This window comes from Dermacentor silvarum, chromosome 4 (genome assembly GCF_013339745.2).
Source record: "Dermacentor silvarum isolate Dsil-2018 chromosome 4, BIME_Dsil_1.4, whole genome shotgun sequence".
Taxonomy (NCBI): Eukaryota; Metazoa; Arthropoda; class Arachnida; order Ixodida; family Ixodidae; genus Dermacentor; species Dermacentor silvarum.
The window spans coordinates 96684819-96702769 of NC_051157.2; the positions used below are offsets into that span (position 1 = coordinate 96684819).

Consider the following 17951-nt stretch of genomic DNA (forward strand, 5'->3'; position numbering starts at 1 on the left):
AGACTTGGACAAAGGAAAAAGAAGAAAGAATCGCAAATTTCTTTAGCGTCCCTTATTTACCTCAGTATGTAACGAAATAGGAAATATTTGTAAAGCAGGATCCGTATTTACGAGAAGATGTGACGCTAGAATTGTTCGTAAGAGCAAATTCCAGCCAATCCTGATGATATAATTAGTGAAGGTGACCGGCCACCTGCAAAGAGCACTGATGAACGAAAGGCTTTGTGAATTCGGTCCCACATGTTCATTGAGGCGCAGGGTTGAGTGACCGCTACGCAGCATTCTCCGAAATTTCTCCAGTTATAGCTGTGTAGCCTTTACAGCGGTTAACACCACTGAATACAAAAAAAAATAGAATTGCGAGCTCCAATAAATGTTTTGTCCCTCTTCCGAAAAGAGTGGCATTTCTTTTCAAGTAAGAACTGGACTGGAATCTTTCACGGAAAAGAAAGAAAGAAAGAAAGAAAGAAAGAAAGAAAGAAAGAAAGAAAGAAAGAAAGAAAGAAAGAAAGAAAGAAAGAAAGAAAGAAAGAAAGAAAGAAAGAGCACGATCACAAACGACCATAAAAGCAGAAAGTGTATAAGAGGACTTCAGAACTGGTCGGCGTCGTTTTAAAAATCACAAACACCACAGTGAATTGCAGACGACAAAAGACGATCCAACATGCAGTCGGGACATTTAACTCTGATTCACAACAGCGAGATTTTTTCGTCAATTTTGTTCATCTTTTCTTTTTTTATTATTTTTGGGATTAAGCAAAGGAAAAATGAATGTGTCGTATTCGTTTCAGTTCCATGATGTGCTGCCGTTTTCTTTCACATACCGCGTACAGAACTGTCCCCGTTTATGGTATTTTGTAAACCTATACGATGGCACTGTGTTTTTTCGCACATACCTACCCCGACGTGGTCCTAGCTTTTGAACGCGTTCCAAAAACAGAAGTGAAGCTACTCTCTCATCAATGCGTTCTGTATACAACGCGACAGGAGTGAAGCAGACCACGCGAATCTCTGCCTTCACTTAATTGCAGAGCAGCGCCGGTTATATCGTCAAAATATTCAACACCGACAACGCCAGTGAATTGCAAAGAATAAAACAATGAATAAGCTAAAGATTGTTCCGATTATTATTATTCACCATTGACGTTCCGCAATAGTTGACGCATACGCAACCCGTTCTCCTTTTTTTATGTTTTTCTTTCTAAGCTAACCTGTGTCTTGTTTTAAACTATTTGTGTTTTCGTCTTTTTTTTTTCTTTTTTTTTCATGCGAGCAACGTGCGCTTGACGTGTACTTTATGTCTGTATGTTATATCCGTCTTTTGCTATAATGTTGCTTTAGCTATGTTTGTAAACGTTGCCTACAAAGTATTAGGTTCAACGGACGTCATCACTGCTGTTATTGCGGCGTCTTTTGCCTTACCACTGGGATGCTTTCCGGCTGTCGAATTGTGTCTGGAGGAGAAGCCCCTGTCAAACTAATATATCCTTCATTTTCCTCTTCGGCTTTCGGTGTTCATGCCCTTGTCTGTTGACAGAAAAGTTCAATGAAATTAAAAATGAAACGAAACGAAAGCGACACACTGGCTGTGACGGATGTTGTAGTGAAGGGCGCAACAATTGTCACGAAATACAACATACACAGCGCATGGCGGCATGGCTCTTATCTTATATCTTCTCAGCCTATTAAATATTAAAGTACAAAACAATATCAGTGTTCTAACCTGAAAGTGGTGCAATTTTACTGTCGTGACTCTTCATGGGCAGCGCAGTGGCACCTGTGCGATGTCATATGCACCGAGATTTTAAAAATGCAAATGCCACGTAGGCTGGATAGAACCGAGGTAATGTTGTTTGCCGTCGCTTGGAGATACTCAGATTATTTTTGGCATTCCGCCTAATTTCATAATTAGTCTTAATTAATTAATCAAGCTCCTCAAATATTATAATTAGATGAAAAATGTAAATGACAAAATTGTAGAGCAACATGAAAAACTCCCGACACAGCTTTTTTGTTGCTCAATACGTGCTGCATAAAAGTTTATTTCTTTTTTTTTTTTTCGAGCCTGAAAGAAGCCCGCATGCACATCTCGTACACGTAGAACACGGTCCGAGGAGTTCAAGAGCTTGATATCACGGTCAGTGCTTTGCCCTTTGGGAGAAACTGACAATTTATTATTCAATTATATGGACACTTCAGGTACATCTCCGCCGCATTCGTCGGCATCGCCGTGATGTTCCGTTGTAAGTCCAAGCGCGATAACATCGCGACCGCGCGCCGTATGCTGTAGGTGCGAGTGAGAGCGTGCGAGGGTGAGCCGACAAGGATGGCGGCTCGATCTTGCGTGCGCAAAGGAGGAAGCCGGGGAGGAAGCGCGCTGTCTTCGATCGCGAGCAAAGCAGCAGGAGGCGTTCTACTCCGGCGGCGGCGTGGAAGAAGCTAAGTACGGCGCAGCTGAGCGCGGCAGCGCGGACCCTATCTTGAAAGCGATCTGAGGTGGGTACGTAGTCTTAGCGCGCCGAGGGCTGGTGGCTTCGTGTGCGCTGCGTTCTCGCGCCGCTTAGTTCGCGCTGAAGCGAGAGGCAGCACGAAGGTCGATTCGCTCGCTGCTGCTACCGCTCTTCCTCACGCCAGCGTTTTGACAGCGAGTGCTCGCGGTCGTCGAGTGAGATCTGTTCATGTTTGCCTGCGCGCGCGTGACACCATGCTTGTTAATTTAGTTAGTAAGCGAACATTTACTAGTATATAAGGCTGATAAAGCCACTATCCCTACTCCGCATAGCTGTCTAACAATTTGCTATTGCAATCGATGCTTTGTCTTACGGGCGAAATCGCGACATTTCTCTTTAAAGCCTGCTTACTTGCGGCGCGGTATCCTGGCGCCATTGAAGCGTACACTCGGCTAATGATGGCCGTTTCCTCTGAAGTTTCGGTGCACGCATCAGCGCATTTTAAACTGACAATCTTCTCATTCGGCTCTTTCGTCCGTTTTCGACGTCGATGGTGGTCGGACTTTGCCCGCCGGTGCAAAGGGCACGTGCTGTCATGCAACCGAGTTGCGGGGCGCATTAGTTGCCGAACTCAAACTATTATAGCTTTTTTAATTAAAGACGCACGGTGCTCTCGCGCTAGGTCTTCGGGGCGTCTGAAGGTTTACGCAACATGGCGGATCACTCGGGCAGGACACCCTTCCACTAGTTCTCCGACCACCCTCTCTCCCTCTGACGGCGGCGGAAGAGGAAGACGACGGTCACCTTAAACACAGGCGCTCGCACTGCTGGAGACAGCGCGCATACGGCAAATTGGCTGATATGTACGACCACCTAATACTATACCGCCACAGATGTGCTGGTTAACGCTCTGCTCTCTGCGGAATTGCGCAATAAACGAACAAATGCTGCCTAAATGTCCTCGCTGCGACAAGTGTAAGCCTTCAAGCGCATCAATCCTCTAATAAAGCAAACAGCTTTCTAGAAGCGACCGGCAATTCGCTTACATTTATAATAATCGTCCATCGTCTCTGCACAACTTCTTTCCTTGTTCCTTTTTTGTTTCTCCTATTTTGCGTGGGATTATACACGTGGCTCACTAGTGGCTTCGCAGAAGATGGCATTAACTGTTGACAAGCACGAAGTGTAACTTGTTGGCGCAACTCCAAGTATATCTTGGAGGAACGTAAAATATACGAGAGGGTGTCATACGAGAGGCTTCGCAAACCAGACCCAAAACGATCTTACAAGTATAAAATCCTGCTGCGTCATCCTTAAGTGGCTTCGTAAAGTCGAGAAGATCGATAAATTCTAACAACCTGCGAAACGCAACGTATTCCTTTCGAAGACAAGCGAAGAGTGCAGCAGGAGATGGCTCGTGTAGGTGCGAGAGAAGGTGCGGAGCAAAAAAAAAGGGAGCGGCCGCAGAGAGAAAAGAACCAGCCCCCAACACGTTCGAACCGTCAGCGCCCCGTGGCATTTCGCGGGCGGCGCGAATATTCCGCGCAAGCGACAGCGCGCAGTGCCGGTCGGACTTGAGGCGAGGGTCCATTCGCTGACCGGGTCGTGGCGGCGCGCCGCTCCGGCTTCGCCTACTTTGGACAGGGCGCAAAACAAACAGCTTTCGCCCGCCAGCTATGTCCTCGAGGCGTCGTGTTTGATTCGGGCGGGCGTCCGCGACGGGGTACCAGGCCCTGCAGTTTTTGTCTGAGAGTACGGACAATTTTGCAGGGGAAATTAAAACGGGAATGGAAGTTCGCAAGCCCCCTTGGCAGATCTGCGCAATAGGTAAGCAGGTGCCTTCCCGTGAAATATCTGGCATCGCTTTTTGAACATTCTAGCGGTATACATTTTGCTGATGTTCCCTCCTAAAGTATTTGGCCAGGCCACCGAATGCCTAGCATATGTTCGAGAACGGCATTGCGCTTATTGTAGAGAGAGAGAATAAACTTCATTCAAGAACCCCGGTCCGGCGTCGCCCGCTTTGTTCTAGTTGTCTGCCAAGCCGAGCGTCGTGATCAACTCGATCATGCAGAGCCATGTGCTTTCGCGGCATTTATATAGAACGATCAAACGCCGAGCAAATTCTCCGGAAGAAGATGATGCTTGACACATTATCAAGTTCTAAGTAGCAGCCAAATTATATATATGCGCCACGCAACTGGGGTAGGCTACCTTACAAGACCCCCCAACGCACCCTGGCAAAGCGCTTGACTTCCTTGAAATATGTATACAGCACGTGGGAAAATATTAATCTCAGATAGCATTTAAAAACGAGTCCGTCGCCAACGCACGCATGTTATGTAACAGTCTTAAGATAACTTATAGATTTATGCAGCGTGAAGTTTCAGTTAAACATTACCGGAAACTGAGGTTTGTAATAGTTTGCATCGGCGCATCGGCGCATTCTTGCGCTCGCGGTGTCAACGAGCCGTCCCGGCATCCTGATGAAATACGATAGAGTTGGACCACAGTTTGACGCATTCAGTTACGATGCTACCGAGAAGCTGGGTCCGTCTCTCTTCTTAAACAGAGGAAAGTTCTGACAGTTCTCGTGCGGCGGCATGTCATTCATGTTCACGTCATGCACGCCATTCGTATCATGTATGTCATGTACTTCGTTATATCATGGATGCATGTCGCTCTTCTCATGACATGCCATGCGTGCGTCATTCATATCATGACAAGAATGGCGCCATTCACGACATTGCATGTCATCTCACGCGTGTTACGGAAAAGGCGAATTGCGATGTTGAGGCACTGAAGGTAACGAAAAGAGGCCTGGCGTCCGTGAAGTTGGCTTCTCTGCAGCGCTGCGGTACATTTGACGTCATTTCAGACCACGTGATCACGCTCGGCGAGTAGCGGCGCGAGCGGCGAAAGGAAAAGTTACGCGCAACTCTGCTCCCCTTGGGAGCATATACAGGATCACTAATAGGAAAGCTCGAGATAGGAGTCCAGCTAGCTGCCATACACGCCTCATACATAAGGCATTTCGACGGTGGCAATGCGTTGTGACGCTGCATTGCTTCATTGCTAAAGTGAATTATCGTTGACAGTCTTCGTGAGATGGATTCTGCCGAACTATATTTTTCTGGTTAGCGATGATATATTTGTTTATACTCTTACAAAAAGGCTTTAGTTGTTACCAGGTTCATGTTCCGGTACTATGCCCTATGTGTCGGTACTGCCCTATGTGGCTACTTCAGCTGATTGTTGCAGCTTTCTTTTCTCGGTATATATAACATATGTAACGCAGCACACATCATTTCAGTGTTTTAGGTATTATAGTTTGACAAAAGAACTGGGCCAGAATTCAAAGAGCTGCTCGAACGCATGGGCGAAGGACGAGTGCCAGCCAATCGTGACTGCCAAAGAAAAGATACTGACGTACTAGCTAGTGGCAAACAGTTTTGACTAGTAACACCGTGTCAATTAAGCACCCGGTGGACAGTGATCCTGACGACCACGTTAGCGCAACATATAGGAGAATGAGGAAAACAAGAGGTGAAAGGTAGAGAGGTTAACCATATTAAGTGTCCCGTTGGCTGACGGATATATAGCCAGTGAAGTAAATAATACAGAAGAGGCTCCACTCAAGAAAGAGGTGTGATGCGCCAGGCATGTATCCCTCCGCGCTTCATCAAATAGTGACCTTACAGATGTAGCCGGCGCGAAGGGGAACCCTAATATTCCAGAAACAATGAGCACGCCGTCGTCACGCACCACAAGCACGAACGGCCAGAATCACCTAGTGCGGGGCCCGAAGAACAGCTCACAGCCCATACGGGTCATTTCAAAAGTGCATAAGAAGAAGGATACTAATCACATGTACAAACCGCCTCCTCGTTCATAGTTACCGCCCCCCCCCCCCTCCCCTCTATGCATAGGTGCAAACCGCTGCCCAGATGTACCATGTAAAGGCTGAATAGGCCGATTAATCCTGGCATAGACGAGTAACTCTCGCCTGCCGCGCGAAAAACTCTACCAGCAGGGTGATTACTGATGAGTTTCGCGAAAAAGAAGCGTCTGAGCAAAGTACAAATGTGGACATGGATACAAGTACAGAAAGGAAGGAGAGATTAGGCAGCGACATTACAGTTCGCTGGTGCCTGCAGTAACATGTTCCCTTTGAAGGGCACTTGCCGCCGCATTTTTGACCTGTCACTCAACTGACATCTGTTCGAAACAACTGACATCCGTTCTTTTAGAGCGAAGCTGTATATGGCTATTTTCCAGCAGATCGATGTCCGTAGACCAAAAACGTGGGCCGATCCCGAAGATAGTGCAATACCGGGCCGACCCACGGCGGAAGTGAAAAGCACTCCGCCAACTTGCAAAAATAAGTTTAATATCTTGGACCCAAATGCAACCCGTATCAGATATTAAGCTGATAAGAACATATACTACACTTTGACACGCGTCGGCCATGTCTACGTTCGCGCCATACACGTGTACGCCATCCCGCGTATTCAAACTTGTGCCTACAAATCTGAGTGTCTTCTGTCTCCTGACGTCATGCTCTACGTAGGCTCATTTCCTCAGTTCTGCTCTGACTGTGAAATGGGTAGGCCGCGCGTTGTACAGTCTGAAGAAGAACAGCGTGCCTACCAATAACGACGGCGTGAACAGAAAAGGGAATGAGCGCGGCGGCGGCGGCGGAAGGAGACTACCGACGATGAGCGGGCCGCGGACGCCAAGCGTAAGCGTGCTGCCCCGCAAGGCGAAAAGAAATGCGAACCGTCCATGTGGTCCCGATCCCGCAAACTTGGAACGTTTCACCGGAGCAACGGTCAATCACCACATACACAGCTTCGCTGGTCAACCACATTCATAGAGTGGAATGGCTCTGAATTTTTTTATAACAATGACCCCTAAGAAGAATGTCTCCATAGTTCGCAGTAATTGCCACGAAAACAGACGGTTGATGACACTCCCGAAAACCTTGTGAAGGTTTCGTACGGTGGTGTAGAAAGCTGTACAAACGTATGGCAGCTAACAGCAGCATAGGAATGAGCGCTTGGCTCATTGCTATGCTACGCTGCCATTCTACGCTTGGACGAGAAAAACAATTTTACGAATCGTATTTAATTTTATACAGTTCAGATAACCGCTTTACGCAAGATTCGCAGGACAAAGATTCCAACGTGCGCTTTCGAGCTGCATAATTTTTAAGTTTTTTTTTTTTCTCCGTAACTTTCTTCTCCTCATCTGCTTGATTTCAGGACCCGCCGTGGTTGCTTAGTGGATATGGTGTTGGGCTGCAAAGCAGGAGGTCGCGGGATCGAATCCCGGCCACGGCGGCCGCATTTCGATGGGGGCGAAATGCGAAAACACCCGTGTACTTAGATTTAGGTGCACGTTAAAGAACTCCCCCCCCCCCCCCCCCCCCCGGTGGTCCAAATTATTCCGGAGTCCCCCACTACGGCGTGCTTCATAATCAGATCGTGGTTTTGGCATGTAACCCCCCGCCCTCAATGAGCGCTCTTCATTCCTTTCCGGAGAGACAGGCTTGCCGCGTGGTTTCACCGTAACGACGTTATATAGGTGGGCTAAGCACTCGGTAATTTAGGGGAAGAGATTGATACGACCAGATCTGTTAGTCATAGGTAGCGGTGCAAGGTATAGATTTCGAGGGGGGAAAAAGATTAGGGAGATTCACACAAAAATGCTAGATAAAAAATATGTATAGCTTACCTGATTAAATCAAGTAGGCTAGGTGACTATTTGTTACCACCCAGTTTCAAAGGGGATGCCATTAAATCATCATCATTTAGGCAATCCACTCTACCGCACCAGCGCCAGCTGGTGGCATCTACGGCGGTGCGAAGACGTCTGGGGGCGCGCGAATCAATCAATAACAACGAAATCGGCCCAGCGTGGATCGCCGATGGAGGCAGGTAGTACGTTCTCGAGCGGCTGTTTCACTCGCAGCGACCGTAACTTCCGGGTCCCTCTTGGCGTGGCGGCGCGGCGCAAGCGCACGGGTTACTACGAACCCGAATGCAACCAAGGGGGACGTGAGCGAGAGGGCGTTTACTACGTACCACGCGGGCCGGCGAAACGGCGAGCGACGTGCCGCGAAGCGCCGCCGGGTTCCATTCATCCCGTCTCCGAATCAATAAGGGAAGGAAGATGGGGAGGAAAAGGTGAGCGACTCCCTTCCCCGTCGGCAGACTCCTCTTGATAACGGGACGGCGTGAAGTGCGGGATGTGGTAACCGCGGAGGGACGGGAGGCTGGGGCGCAAGGATTTGCCCGAGCGAGCTTTACAGGTTGCGGCTGCGCTGGAAGTTTGCGGCGATGGTTATTATGCGTTGAAGAAACGTCAGATATGCGCTTGATTTAACGCAATGAGGAATTCTTCGACTTGGTGGATTTTTGCTGTGAACTGAACTATTTCAGCATGAGTACAGGCTATACTCATGCTTGCCGAAGGTCACGCGTGGACTTCGCATTACGCGTGATACGCACATATTTCATACTTTACGTTAAGCTTGAATATGGCTAGGAGTGTCCTTTACAAAGAATTTTGCATTCCAAATCGGATGAGGCGATGACGCCTCGTGGATGTAATGGCTGTGGAAGCGAGGAGACTCTTCTCTGTGACTGTCCTCGCTGCAATTTACAGAGGCGATTGCTCGCAATCGCGATAGCGCGATTTAACCAGCGACCTTTAACAAAGGAAAACATTTCAGGATGCCGATAACACAAGTCATCGCAGCGGAGGGCGACGAGGGCTCTGTTGCAGTTTTCAAGGGCAACAACAGACTTGGGCAAGCGGCTGTAATATCATGAACTGATGTTTACAGTGCTACAAGTGCTACTGTGCTGTGCGGTGATTGTATGCGGTGACGGTGAGCGACTGTGATTGTGTATCTGCGCTCCCTTTCTTTCTCTACCTCTGCTTTCCTGTCCCTGTACCTCCTCCTCCCCTATCTCCCCAGTGTAGGGTAGCAAACCAGATCTTCTTCTCTGGTTAACCTTCCTGTCTTTCCTTTTTCTTCTCTGTCTCTCTCTCTCTCTCGTTATGTTAAGCTTGAGGTATGTAGTCTTTCTTTCACAGTAAGAGATTATGAAAGGGAAGGTTTTTTTCTTCTTTTTCTATCTGTATTGTTTCAACGTTCAATATTATTTTGTTTGTCCAACGAGCGCGATTATCCATAAGATATGGATGGCGTCGCTACTGGATGCCATGATTCTGCATTTCTTCCAGTCATAAGTAAGCTTCTGCAGGGCGTAGCCAAAGGGGAGATGACGGAAGGGGAGGGGAGGGGGGGGGGGGGTATGTGTACTTTGATGGCCGACTCCAGTGTGGCGGTACCTTATTTTCGCGTCCTAAATTTTCTAGATGCCTGGAGGCCTGGGTAATGTAAAATCTGCCCAGCGCCACCAACCACAACGCCGTCACGGAGTAATATGTCGGAGATAACCTGGAGCACTGTGGCCTGCAAACACTTACGACAGACTAGCACACCGGCTTTGTTCTGGAGTCCCGAGTAATGTCTACGAAGAACTTGTGGAAGCACATTTGTTTCATAAACTCTTGAAGTAAACCGCATTATTAAAAGGTGGAAGCTTGGGCGACTTGGTAATAGTTCATGACGGTGTTTTGCGAAGCGCATGAATGGCTTAAGGAAAAGTACAGAGGAGAAAGAGCGCTCTTTTTCGGTTGTACTTTTCCTAAAGCCATTCATGCGCTGCGCAAAACACTGCACCGTTAATTCACTGCGCGAACTACTGCATGGAAGAGTTAACGCTATAATTGATATAATTTTTTTAAACTCAACCAATTTTCACAGTGGCGGCACCGCAGCTAAAGCAACGTACAGCGAATAAATTTCTTTATATATATATATATAGATATATATATATATATATATATATAGTATATTTCGAGAGAAAGCCCGTGTTAGAAAGCAGTGGTTGTTGTTGTTGTTAATGGTTTGTTGTTGTTGTTGTTGTGTTGTTGGTGTTGTTGTTGGTTGTTGTTGTTGTTGTTGTTGTTGTTGTTGTTGTTGTTGTTGTTGTTGTTGTTGTTGTTGTTGTTGTTGTGTTGTTGTTGTGTTGTTCTTCTTCTTCTTCTTCTTCTTCTTCTTTTCATGTAAACATGCACATGCATGCTACTCGGCAATCGAAAGAAGGAAGTCTGATGGGCAGAGGTTTTTTGGAAACGAACGAATTACAAACGCTGTCATCTTCTTACCCCTGTACGTGCTCCAGGTGACCAAGACAGACAGGCAGTGTAAAAACTATTTGCACGCCTAGGTTAAAGAAAAACATTCTTGAGGAGCACGGGAGAGCCAGTCGCAGCTTCGAAAGCCACCGTATAAGTATGGCGCAAACAGCAATAACGGGCCCTCACTCTGCGGTCTTATTGTTCCTCTCATTATGTTACTGAAAGTACCATCGGAAGGAGAGAGAGAAAGAGAAATGGTATTGAAGGAAATGCGGAAAGGTCGGCTCGAGCTAGCGTGCTCTACGCTGCAACTCTCCGCAAGGAAAAAAAGGAAAAGAGGCAGAAAAGAGGGGATGAGTGATGATCGGGACAGATAATTAGAGGTATACTAGATGTACACCCGTGTATAGCGAGACGCGAAAATGCGAGAAAAAAAGAAAGAATGAAAGAAAGGTTGCGTAATAATCCGCGCGTCAGACACAGCAGCGAAAGATCGAAGCATGTGTATCGAAGGAAACGGCGTCCTTCACTTCGACGCTCGCACTCTTTTTGTCTGAGCCAACAAGTATAAGAACAAGAAAGAGAGCGTACGATAGAACAAACCAAGGAAGAAAGCACAAGGACCGCAAACTAATGACGCGAATCGCCGGTTCACTCACACAAAGGACATTAAGGAACAGATAGAGAGAGAGAAACGAGGCGGGTGGGAGGAGGAGGAGGGGGGGGGGATGCTAGCAGAGAGCGTGCGGCAGATCAATGGGTCTGGAAACAATAAGCGAACGCGTATAGAGGAGGAAGAAACAACCGGTTCGCGCCCTTACAGTGATGACGCGAATCCGATTGCGCGGCTGTAAGCGGTACCAGCTCATGAACGGGGCTAACGGCAACTGTAACAAGCGCTCGCGTTTATAGAGACGGAGCTACAGGATTCGTTGAGCAATTCAAGTAGCGAAGAAAAAAAAAGATAATCCATAGAATCTCTCCCGCGCGGTGTATATCAACAAGTGCGAGAGCATAGGAATGTAAAACAAAGAGGTTACCTTTTGTTGTTCTTGTTGTTACACTACTAGCGGCAGCAAATCAATGACGGTGCCCGCGAGAGGCCAACTTGAATTGTTCGACTAGTAATATAATTTACGAATCAGGCTATTCTTACTTTCGGTAAGGCATGCTTTTCTGGTGTCCTTCAAGTGCCCACATACACGGACGTGTTTTAGCAAAAGCGCTATATGCGTGTCCGTGATCGCTTTTTTTTTTTTTTTTTTTCAGGCCTCCAGGTATCTATGTGGGCACCCGAAAAATACTACTGTAGCTAGTGTTGCGAAATACATAAACGAGTGCAGCAAGGTCTGTAAGCGGTGATCTAGGCACCGGTACGGACTGGTCAATCGACTGCTCTATTGAACCAGACAGGCCAGCCTTCTTCGTATACAGTTCTAATCACTCTCTCACAGTTAAGCCATTCACCTTCTCCCTTCCGCCTTAGTTGACTTTATTTTATTTTTTTCCCACAGAGCAACTTAGCAATGGCCTTTAAAAGCGCCGAGGTCTGTTTCAAAATATTTATGCGAAGTGAATCGACATGTCGTCTCGGTAATTAATTTCAGCCATATAGACAGGGCTGCAATTACAAGCCTCAACGCGTAATCGGGATAGCGCTCGCGACACTAAAATGGCGGCGTTCCCTCGGCAGAACGCGGAGAAAGTAGGCGGGGAGGACAACTCAGGGCTCATACATAGTAATTGATTGATTTGGATGAAATTGGAAATGTTGGCACCTAGTCCTGGGGTGTCGCCGGCTTCGCCACAATCAATAAATTATTGAATGATCGAAAGGATGATAATATGAGGGGACATGAAAACCGACCCCACAATAAAGACCATTTCGTAAACGCGCTTAAATCGTCAATAAATAGTAAAAATGAACGCCACAACATAACAGAAAATTTTGCAATTTCTGAAATAAACACAAGTCATGCAATCCGTCAAGTCAATCGAATAATACGAGCTAAATAAATAATCTATTTAAATAATTATTCATTTATTAGCACATAACACGTATTAATAGATAGACACAATGCCACTTTCAGTAAAGAAGAACAACGAGACACTATATGCTGAGCCCAGTCGTCGGGTGACGCCGGAAGAGTTAATCCCCCGGCTTTTTTGGAGACACCGCCAGAACAGCAAACGCAGGGCAAGAAACAAGAATCGGTGCGCAAATTAACGATACAGCATTTCTCGCCACTCTCGAACTGCTCGTTTGAAATGTCGAAATTTTTCCCACTCCCTGACATCGCTCGCCTACAAATTTGTACGCATCTCAGGAGTAAGACGCCCGAGCATACGTCGCCGCCAGAACAGAGGTGCAAAGCCAGAAATTATTTTTTTATGCATAAGAATGATAGCTCAATACGGAAAAAAATTCAAAAAGGAAAGCTACGACCAGCAATCGCCCACCAGGAGGGGCACACAGACACGACGAGCACTCATCGTTGTTTCAATTTCGCAAAGTAACGTTTAAACTATAAGATTGGCGCGAAGTATCAACGACAGAAATGCGCACCCAGCACGTCTTAGTGCATACAATAGGTTCACGTACTTGAAGGAGTGACAAGGGAACAAGACAGCAGGCAGCACTCCGCAGTTTGGAACTCGTGTTTTGGTGCTTGCCACATTACGTGTTTTCTAATCGGGAATTCTGAATTCCCTTTCTTTCCGTATTTTGTTGTTTGTTCTCACTTGGTTGCTCTCTGTATTGAAAATTGTGAAGATGCTTTGCATTTTAGTTCATTTGTCGCTTGTCACGTACGGTCCACCTCGTAGGTATGCAACACGCTTATAAGCACTCAGCATTGCATGCGACGAAACGAAGCTCCTGATGGCGAGAGTAAAGACACCCCCCCCCCCCCCCAAAAAAAAAAAAAGAAAAAATGTGGTTGATCCCTCTTATATAGGAATCGGTATAGAACACGAAAGTGAAACGTGTCTTCACAGAAAACACATTGATATATAATGTCTATTGGTGTTTTGTGGCTAAAGCGCCCTTAGGCGTTGATGCACCCACGCTGACGCCTGGTGGCACGTCTCCTCCATCACGACTACCAACGTCGATGACCATGAGCAACCGTCGTGCATATGGAAGCTGCAACGCTGCACACGCTAGCACAACGCGCGAAGCACGTATGACACACTAATACAACGCGCAAGACAAAGCACGTCTGAATCGTCACCGAGTCGTACAGCGCGTCGTACAGCCTCCGCGATCAACTTCAGAAACATTTTCAGAACGGAGGCCACGCTTGTGCTGAGTACGGTGAACGCCACCTGGCGTTTCGATGTATCGTACGCATCGACAGCGTTGTGGAAACACATTAGGAAAGCGTGCTCCAATATTATCAGCGGGATAAATTCGTACACGCTCTGTCAAACACATACGCACTCTGTTACAGTAAGAGCAAACTAAGCAAAACATGTAAAAAGAAGAAACCCGGAAAAAAATTTAAACTTAAGTGCAGACGACGAATTCGAAATATGAATTTTCCCCGAACGCCAGGAAAAATAATAGTCTTTCTATTATTCACACTCGTAATGCAAAACTCGGTGCGTGCATACGCGTGTTCTCTTGGTAAGGGCGGCGTTTATAGTACATCGAAACTGACCCGGAAGAATAGAAGCTCTGTTGAGACTGCAACAGTGACGTCATTTTCAAACGTTCCTGCGCTTACTTACTACAAGGAGAAACGACGACAAAATTATGTCGCGAAAGAGAAGTCGACCACAAGCGCGTGGCTCCACCGACAGCACGAAGTCTTTCTCGATGAGCTGCCGAGAACGAACTCGCGGTCTTCCGTCCGCATGTTTCGCGCCACATGCGAGGTACGCGAACTAGAACGAGCCGCGCCTGTTGACAGTTCGACAGAAACGCGAACACGGCTGTTATAAAATATGACGCCAGTGTGTCGTAAAATGTTAACGTGGCTCTATACAGATACATTGCTTTGCACAGCCCGACGAAATGTATGTCGCGAGCCGTTCAGACGAGGGTGCAGCGGAAGAGTTGGAAATGTACTTTCACGGCGATGCGAAGAATTGTGGAACTGTCAGCTGTGTAACACGGTGTGTTTGAATCGTATTTTTCCCCGTCATTTCGCGTGCATTATACGATACGGAAGCCACATTCAGGTATAGTTATCGTGAAACGGAAAAATATGAGCAGATCTGATTTTTGGCTTTTGTCTGACTGCTTGCATACGTTCACACCAAATAAATAAATAAATAAATAAATAAATAAATAAATAAATAAATAAATAAATAAATAAATAAATAAATAAATAAATAATGACAGTAGGCCTCGACAAATGTGCGAAAACGTCTTGTCCCGAGAGCTCCAACAGCTCCTGCGACCATTCCACTGAACTGGCCCGTCGAACCTTACTTTAAGCAAAATGCAACAAGAAAATTCACATTTCCTGGTCCAGTCTCGAAGAATAATGCGTAAGACACCCTAGAAGAATTTCTTGCTCCATTCAGTGACAAGAAAATAAAACTCGAACCATGCCAATACAACACTGTTAACTCTTTCAGAAGTGTTTCCGCGCTGTTCGAACCCGGCTCGAGCGTCCGCGGGTCTCGCAAAGTCTCCCAAGGAGTCTTCCCCCCAAACGGTCTCTCCTCTGTCAGGCCGTTAAAACACCCCATATATCTCCCTGTCTATGTTGAGACAAGTTGCAGAGAGACACCGTCGTACTCACAGGCTGACGACTTGCAGCTGCAAGCGCCGGCGGGTCCCCCCGGCTAGTCCCATTAGCGGCCTCCTGCGACGACGACGACGACACCGGCGGCACGCGCACCAGTTCGAGCGACGAGCAGTCGACGCGCAAGCTGCTCCGCTGCGTCCCCGAACACGTGCACTCGGCCACGGGGCACCACGCGGTGTTCGGCGGCCGGGCCGCCGCCACCGACGTCGCAGCCGCGGCGGCCAGCGCCAGGCCCAGGAGCCAGGCAGGCGCAGGGAGCGGCCGACGCGGAGGCATCACATCCTCGCACACCAGCAGGGAGACCGGCTGCTGCTGGTGCTCTCGGCGAAGCGGCCGGCGCCGTTCAGCGGCGCGGAGGAGAGCAGCCGTGCCGAGCGCGCGGGCGCCGCGCAACACATGCACACACAACACACGCGTCTTTCCTACTCTGCCGCTGGGGCCGCGAACTCGGCCGAGCTTGCCTGCCGTCGGTCGCTGGCCCCGCGCGCGCCGCTGCCGACGACGGAGCGCACGACGGCGACCGGCGCGCCGCGCCCCCATTTGAGCGGCTGCCCTCGAACGCGCTTTGCGTGTGCCGCCGGTGACGTCAGTATTGGGCGCGAAAATTTGGACCGACGAAACCTCGGGCGTTATATACATAGCGCCCGCGCGAGTGACGTTCGTATAGGGCTGTCGATTGATCAGTCAATCAAGGGAGACTGTATAGCATCGTTAGGGAAGGAGGAGGAGGAGATAAAGAGAGAAGGCAGGGATTTTAACCAGAAGTGCGTCTGGTTGGCTACCCTACTCTGGGGGACGGGAAAGAGCGAATAGAAAGATGATATAGAGAGAGCAGTGGAGGGGGGGCAGGAAGGACACGGTAAGCTCGCGCACGCACGCGGAGGGCATCGTTAGGGAAGGAAGGAATGAAAGAGTGGAGGTGAAAATGCAGGGAGGTTAACCAGTTTAGCACAGCCGGTTTGCTACCCCACACATGGGAGCGGGAGGGGGGGGGGAGGGTAGGAATGAAAGATGGGGAGGAGAGAGAGAGAGCACATAGCACAGCACACACATAGTCAGTTACAGTCCGTCACTCTTGCGTGGTACGTGACATCACTGTCACAGCCGCTTGTCCAAGCCTGTTTCTCTTAAAATCCTAAGTAGTCCCTTCGTCGCCTTCAGCTGCGATGTCTTCTGTCGACGACATGTGAGAATCGCTTCAACTGACATTGGTCTATTCTCAAGGTGCGCTAGAACGGACGCCAGGAACTGTCTCTGAACATTATATTCAGGACAGTCGCATGGAATGTGTTCTAGCGTCTCCTCGCAAAGACAGGCATTTCAGAGGGCGTTGTCGGCCTTTCCAATAAGAAATGAATAAGATTTCGTGAATGCCACCCCTAGCCATAAGCGATAAAGCAGAGTGGCCTCTCTTCGGCGGAGTCCAGTTGGCATGCAGAGATGCATCAAAGATGGCAGGTGGTATTGAAGATTGCTCCGGTTGGTCTGGCTCCTTGGTGTGCACCATAGAGAGAGCGTGATCTCCTGTGCAAGCACTCGAAGTTTTCTGGCTGCGTCGGACCGCTAAAGTCGAATGGCCTCTTCCTGTGAGTCTTCAAGAGCAGCCGGAGCGGCATTATCGGCGTCTTCGTTCCCTATGACGCCGCAGTGACTTAGCAGCCAGTGAAACGTCACGTGGTGTCCTTTCTCATGTGATGTATGGAGTAGGCATCTAGTATCGAATACGAGCTGTTCGTATGGCCCACGACGCAGAGCTGATAGCACCGGTTGTAGGGCTGCCTTGGAGTCACTGAAGATTGACCATTGTCGAGGTGGTTCCCGATTGACGAAACAAAGTACAGCACGAAGAGCAGCTAGTTCCGCAGATGTCGATGTCGTTGGGTGGTCAGTCCTAAAGCTGATGGTAATAGCTCTTGTTGGGACAACCACAGCACTGGATGAACACTGGAGGTTTGTGGAACCATCAGTATAAATATGTACACTGTCCTCACACCTCTCGTGCAGAAGAAGCAGAGACAGTTGTTCAGCACAGGCTACGACAGCTCAGATTTTTTCTTGATTCCTGGTACACTGAGATGTCACCATCATGATCATCATCAGCCTATATTTTATGTCCACTGCAGGACGAAGGCCTCTCCCTGCGATCTCCAATTACCCCTGTCTTGCGCTAGCGTATTCCAACTTGCGCCTGCAAATTTCCTAACTTCATCACCCCATCTGGTTTTCTGCCGACCTCGACTGCGCTTACCTTCTCTTGGTATCCATTCTGTAACCCTAATGGTCCATCGGTTATCCATCCTACGCATTACATGTCCTGCCCAGCTCCATTTCTTCCGCTTAATGTCAACTAGAATATCGGCTATCCCCGTTTGTTCTCTGATCCACATCGCTTTCTTCCTGTCTCTTAACGTTAGTCCTAAGATTTTTCGTTCCATTGCGCTTTGTGCGGTCCTTAACACTGAGATGTACTGTGGGGCTAATAAGACACCAAGGGGGTATCGATGGTTTAGATACAGCGGTGAAG

The 17951-nt window shown here is 48.1% G+C and overlaps 1 protein-coding gene and 1 pseudogene across 3 annotated transcripts in view; both read right to left on the reverse strand.

The window, feature by feature from the left end:
* The window catches only part of LOC119450391 (leucine-rich repeat-containing G-protein coupled receptor 5-like), a 151313-nt gene extending 135395 nt beyond the window's left edge, over positions 1 to 15918 (reverse strand). For all 3 annotated transcript variants that reach the window (XM_049665846.1, XM_049665847.1, XM_037713826.2), the window contains exon 1: positions 15422 to 15918. In XM_049665846.1, the coding sequence (XP_049521803.1) occupies positions 15422 to 15474 (53 nt within the window). In that variant the 5' untranslated portion in view covers positions 15475 to 15918. The remainder of the gene's footprint in view (positions 1 to 15421) is intronic.
* LOC119451118 (U2 spliceosomal RNA) lies at positions 6750 to 6920 on the reverse strand (annotated as a pseudogene).
* Positions 15919 to 17951: the final 2033 nt, after the last annotated feature.